Raw genomic sequence first — 6,811 nt, 5'->3', positions numbered from 1 at the left:
TCACTGCCCAAATTCATTTGAATGAGCAATAAACAAATCTTATAAAATAATGAGGTAAATGTTGATCCGTGAGTTTTGAAATGAACAATGCAAGTGGGGGTAATCCCAAGCTAATCAAAAATTCATTTTATTGGAAAGAAATTGGCATGGGGTTCTATTGCTTTTATGTGCTTTGACCCACAAGTTAAATATATATTTTAGATAAGCATTCTATCATCAAGACAAAAATAGTTTCATACATTTCAAAAGTAAGTACAGGATTCAACCATCCTAACATTAAGGCCCTTACTTGAACCATGCCCTTTCTTCATCAACTGCAATCAATACAAGAGAGTTATTTGTTCCACCCTGATAAAATAAACATCATTAATAACATGCCTACTCAGTGTGTTTTTGCCAATCAATCAACTTCTTAGAAGCCAGTGTTTCTACTTGTGCTTCTAGCCTACCGCAACTACTACAAAAGATATTTATTGGTCTTCTGATGACATCCATAGAAAGTTTAATTGTGACAAATTAGAAAATTATATTATGCATGCCACATTCTAAAATACAAAGCAAGGACAAATCCTAGTTAATTCAAAAAAGGCAATATTGAAAACTTTCCTTTGGAGTACGTCAATGAAGATTCTCCATCATCTAGGTAGAGTTGTCTAGAAGTTGAGTCATGGCAACTGTATGTATTTTCTTATTGGTTTGAGACATTTTGCTGTCCATACAAGCAGCTTCTTCAGTCTGAACAAATTGGTTAGGAGAATCTGAGTAGAGCAGTATCCAAACAGAATTTGAGATTGGTGCGGGAATATCCCTAAGAATTTTAGGAGTTGGCACATTCCAATGCCTCTCTGTCTACTCTGATTCCCCCAACCAACTTGTTCAGGCTGAAGAAGCTGCTTGGATGGGCAGCGAATTGTCTCAAATCAACAAAAGATACAGTAGTGGCCAAAATTGTGGAAACCTTTTGGGAAAAGTGTACAGTAGAAATGCCACCTTTGGTTCAGTTTCCACCATTTTTTTCTTCTAATTTCTTTATAACTGTAGCCTTGTTCACTTAATAATGCTATTTTACATCGCTTTTTGGGCAACCAGTCAACTCTTTGCACCATTACTTTAATTTTATTATGTTTTACAAGCTCACTAAATGAAAGAACACAAAAAATCCCAACCAACTTGATTGCGATCACATAACACACTGACAAATGTCCTCCTCTCAGCTTCAATACATGACATCAATAACTGAATCCTACTGTGATCTGATTGGCTCATTGCCAAAACAAGATGACACCTGATTGGCTCTCTAAACACTCATGCTCATTGGCTACAATCAGATGAAGGAAAGCTACCTGATATCAACCTAAGCAAGTTGTGCTTCCTTTTTCTGGTTATTTGGCTATAACTTTTCATAGAATACAGTACAGATAATTGAACAAAGCATGTTGCATTACATTCTTGATTAAATTATCTTTCCATTGATATATAATTTTATGGTATTACTCCCCAAAAAAATGGTGCTATTAGCCATCAAACCTCAAAAATACACTTTTTCCAAAAGGTTTCCACAATTTTGGCCACTACTGTAAGTCCAGTTGCCATGATTCAGCTTCCAAGACGTTCCTTCAGAGTGTATATAGCACTGGATTGCTAATCCAGTAAGCAAAGGTGAACTGATGATGGGGTCACTTTAGTCATAATTATTACTATGACTCTGTATATCTGGTATTGAGCAACAACTAAGGCAGAGTTGCTGCTCCATGAAATCTGTATTGCAAAAGATTTTACTGGCTAGACGCTAGAATCTTTTCCCTTCACTGGCATCAGACTGATGGTTGGGTTAGTATAACCTAAAAACGTTTTGTGCTGTTTACTGTGGTTGAATTGAAGGATGAATTTTGAAAGTATCAGTTAGTAATACAGTATTAAATACCTAGTTTTTCCATCTACAGATATATTAATCTGCTTAAAGCTCACCTTTTCCAAACATTATATACATGGTAACACAGAGTGTAGAGAGCAGGAGGGATGCTATGATTGTTTAAGAATTGTTATCTCTCTTCTTCGTTGCAAATTTCAGTTTTCAAATCTTATTTTCTTTTATTTTCCTCCTTAATATTATTACAATGAGATTATTATGATCAGCCCCTCCCATATTCTTTAAATTCTCAATTAAATGCTACCCATTTGTTGTTTATTATTCTTTATAAGAATATTCTTTCTTTTGTTTTCCTTCTGTGGAAAACATACATGTTTTCTTATATCTATCCATCAGTCTTGATAGATACAAAGGGAAAAAATGTGATCCAGGACTAACACCAGGCAATATTTGTTGCCTAAGGCAAAATATATTGCTTTCTGAAACCAAAGGAGAAATGATGCTAGGGTCTTATGACTTCTGATATCAAAATAAAAGTTTATTTTGAAAATTTAACAACTCAAGTAATGCTGTCTCATTTTTCCCTTATAGCTAAGGAATGAGGGACTACACTGTTAGAAACAGAGAGTACCAATTAAAGTCCATCATTTTGCTCTGTAATTGCTATCTTTCCTTTGTTTAAAAGCTACACTGGCAGAATTGAATTATACCAAATCCTTTTCTCACTATAAGTTCATAAAGCATTCATAATTGGTATCTTCAGGCACAGACTTGGAAATGTCACCTTTGTGGGGCAACTTTGTCATATTAAGACTAAGCTTTCCTGAAATCATGGGGGCTTAATTTATATTATATACATGGACTCTGGTTTTAGTTAGAAATTATGCTCTCAAACTACACTTATAATCGTAAATTCATTTTTAGTGATATTTTAAAATATTTCATTTAAGAAATTTATCATCCACTATGCCAGATATCTATCTTATTTAACCATTTAATGAAACCACTGGGAGAATTGATCCAATATAGGGGTTCAGTATGTTGATGATATCCAGTTTTATATCTCGTTAGCTTCAGAAAATGTAATGGATGCGCTGATCTGGTATATGGAGGCTTCAAAACTTTGAAGCAGGCTGAGACAGAAATCTTTCAGAATATGCTGTTTATTCTGGAACTATCAGGTTTGTTAGAAGCTTTGGTTCTGGGTGGGTTTGTACTTCCTCTCAGTGAGTGAATCCATGATCTAGGGCACTGATGGCGAACCTATGGCACGGGTGCCAGAGGCAGCACTCGGAGCCCTCTCTGTGGGCACATGTGCCATTGCCCCAGCCTTGCCTCCCCCCGTGACCCCTTCCTCTCCAGCAGCCCCCCTGAAGGAGAGTCGCCCCTGAGCGTGGCCCACGCGGAGCAGCACAGCCAAGGACATGGCAGCCAGGCAGCGTAGACAAGACTCTGCACTCACACCCCATTGTGCACAGTTGATGCTGCAGGGCATGAGCAGAGGGCAGGACCGCCATAGCGCTGCTGGGCTGCCTGGGCGATCTGCGGCGGGCCCTGGAGGCAGGCGGGTGAGTGGCCCTGTGGGCAGGCGGGGGATGGGGGGGCGGAGTGGGGGCGGATGGGGGGGCGGAGCGGGGGCGGGGCAGGGAGTGGAGCAGGGGTGGGCCAGTTTTTGGGCACTCAGTCTCTAAAAGGTTCGCCATCACTGATCTAGAGTTTATTTGGCACCATAGCTCTTATTCAGACAATGGAGGTTGGGGCCATGGTTACTTTATCCAGTTTTGGCAGTATACAAGATACATCTGTTCTTCGAACTCAGTGCTTTGGCTACTACAATTCTCTCTTTTTGGGGTTGCCTTTGAAGGTGATTTTGAAACTTAAGTTGGTACTGAACATGCTGCCCTGTGTACTCATGAGCAAAAGTCAATTCATTAGAATAACAGCTCTTTATCAGTTATTGCACCATATATTTGCAGGATAAAATATTGCTTATCATCTAACCTACATGTTTGAATCTTGAAGATGTGTTGCATATCTTTGCCATCAGTGAGATGTATCTTATTTGTGGCTGTTGTAACATTATGGAATAATCCATCCCTCAATACAAGGCTAGTGCTCTCTACCTGTTGATAAGAAGGAAAGAGATTAAATCTTCTTTAACTATGCTTTTAGATTATAATTCATTGCCCAATATTTCTTTGGCCAAATATTACCAACTTAAGAAGTTATCAAGTTTTCTTTTAAGCCTTTTCACATTGTCTGATTTTGTAGTGTTTTATTTTTGTGAGTTTTATGATTGGGATAGCTTTAAAATCCTTCTAAATCAATCAATAAATGAGAAAAAGTAAGATACAGGCAGTCCTCAACTTATGACCACAATTGAGCCCAAAATTTTTGTTGCTAAGTGAAACATTTGTTAAGTGAATTTTGCACTTAATAATAATAATAGAACTGAAGTGCTTACCCATGCCAGAATATCATTCCCAGCTACAAAATTAAATATATTTTTTTAAAAAATTGTGTCTCTGAATATTAAATATTACAACTCTTTAGATCCAGATGTTCATTTAAAAATATTAATTTGAACCCCAACAATTTAGCATTGAGCCTTTCTAAAGGAAAATAATACATTTGCACTAATTTTTTCTCCATTTTAAGCCTCTTCCCCTCTGAATTCCTCTGCCCCAATTTAGTCTTGCATGATGAACAAAATTAAGGATGAGTTTGTGAGAGCTATAGAATATTTGAAGAATCCTTGAGGTGTTGCCTGTGGTTTATGAATCTTGTACGGAAGATGCTATGCAATGATTATGCATACCATATGCACATGTATGAGATATGATGACCCAGCAAAGAAACTGCACAAATCATTCATACATAGCCCAATACTAATTTTACATCACATATGCAGTAGTTCTGAGAACTTACACAATTGGAATAGAATAGAATAGAATAGAATAGAATAGAATAGAATAGAGCTGGAAGGGACCTTGGAGGTCTTCTAGTCCAGCCCCCTGCTCAAGCAGGAGAACTTATACCATCTCAGACAGGTGACTGTCCAGTCTCTTCTTGAAAATTTCCAGTGATGGAGCGCCCACGATTTCTGGGGGTAAGCTGTTCCACTGGTTGATTGTCCTCACTGTCAGGAAGTTTCTCCTTCATTCCAGATTGCTTCTCTCTTTGATCAGTTTTCAACCATTGTTTCACATCCTTCCCTCTGGTGCTCTGGTGAACAACCTGGCCCCCTCTGCCTTATGGCAGCCCCTCGGATACTGGAATACTGCTATCATGTCTCCCCTATTTTTTCTTTTCTTTAGACTAGCCAAACCCAAGTCCTGCAGCCGTTCTTTGTATATTTTGGTCTCCAGGCCTTTGATCATCTTAGTTGCTCTTCTCTGAATTTTTTTCCAAACTCTCAACATCTTTTTTATGATATGGTGACCAAAATTGGCTGCAGTATTCGAGGTGTGATCTTACTAGAACTTTATAAAGTGGTACTAATACTTCGCGTGATCTTGATTCTATGCCTCTGTTTATACAACCCAGGATTGTATTAGCTTTTTTGGTTGCTGCTGCACAATATGGTTTACTAATCAGTGTGCTGTTTTAAGTAGATTATGAGCAGACTTTTTTTTTCTTTGCTTGCTTGACCATCCACATGCTAGTATAAAGCAAAATATGACTGGCCAAACTATAGCTTATCTGAAAACATCAAAGGACATAAATTAAGAATGAAGGGGAATGTACATGTCCCAGGATAATGTTACAGGATCTAATCTGGGTCAGTCACCACCTCTGGCCCACCACTTATGACCCAGATTGGATCCTACACTATTAATTAACTTCATTAGGATTACTATCTTATTTTCCCCTAATATTACCTAACTATGAATCTTCCCTAGATGTTATTTCCAATTTTTATATCCCTTCCATTTTTATGCATTAATTCCCTTTCTACTATAAGGAGATAAAGCCATGTTTGCTTGAAGGTTAAATTCCTTGGTCTTTGACTCAAGTCTTGTGAGCTTTGTCCAAAGCACCAAAAACAAAACAAAACAAAAGTTTTATAATTTGCCAGCTATAATAGTTAATGCCATGTTAACCTCAACCATTTATTTCTGTATAGTTTAACAACTTTTTTTTCTTTACTTTTCCCATCAGGGATAAGCAGTGGTTAATGTGACGCTATGAAATAAATAGTATTTTGGAAGGGTTATCTAATTCTTTCTCCATAATTTAGATTACGAAAATTATTAAGGAATTTGAAGAGGTATTGTATTATCAATTTTCTTTGTCTCTGGTATTTTGGTATTTACAGTGATGAAGCTCCAGGCAGTCAGTTGGTTACAGATAAGTTTCACATTGACTGGGATTCTGTGCTTGTCAACTCTGATAATGTCATCATAGCTCAGTTTGACGGAAGAGGAAGTGGATTTCAAGGACTCAAGATTTTGCAAGAGGTTCACCGTTCACTAGGATCAGTGGAAGTGAAGGATCAGATAGCAGCGGTAGAGTACGTGTGTGCCAAATTATATCCATTTTTAAAAATTCTTTCTTTTGTTATGACAGATAGAAATGCATTGTGTTTTATATCTGTACTATATTGGGTTAATGGAATTCATGCACTATTTAAGAGGAATAAAGATCAATATAGCATCAAATCTGCTTTTAGATTTAGTCTAACTCAGGGCTGTCAAACTCGCAATGTCACGTGACGTGTCGTGATGTATCGCGACTTTTTTGCCATTGCCGGCAATGGGGTGGGTGCAGTTTCGCTATGATGCATCGGGCCCGTGAGCTGGCAGTTTGATACCCCTGGTCTAACTAGTCTACAGTAACTAATTGACATTTTTACTAGGAAAGTATTGTATGATATGGAATGCATTCCAGATGTTGTATATTACTAAAATACAATAAACTACTTCTAAATCCTACAGGTAT

At 37.6% G+C, this 6,811-nt stretch overlaps 1 protein-coding gene across 1 annotated transcript in view; it reads left to right on the top strand.

Annotated features, from left to right (window-relative positions):
* DPP10 (dipeptidyl peptidase like 10) overlaps window positions 1-6,387 on the top strand; it is a gene marked incomplete at both ends in the record, with an annotated part of 120,270 nt that extends 113,883 nt beyond the window's left edge. The window contains one exon of the mRNA XM_015826979.1: window positions 6,189-6,387. Coding sequence (XP_015682465.1) covers window positions 6,189-6,387 — 199 coding nt within the window. The remainder of the gene's footprint in view (window positions 1-6,188) is intronic.
* Between the last annotated feature and the right edge of the window lie 424 nt (window positions 6,388-6,811).

Source organism: Protobothrops mucrosquamatus, unplaced genomic scaffold (genome assembly GCF_001527695.2).
Source record: "Protobothrops mucrosquamatus isolate PMUCROS unplaced genomic scaffold, P.Mucros_1.0 scaffold3417, whole genome shotgun sequence".
In the NCBI taxonomy this organism is placed as follows: domain Eukaryota; kingdom Metazoa; phylum Chordata; class Lepidosauria; order Squamata; family Viperidae; genus Protobothrops; species Protobothrops mucrosquamatus.
The sequence above is the reverse complement of the archived record's forward strand: the minus strand, read 5'-3'. Positions and strand labels throughout refer to the sequence as shown.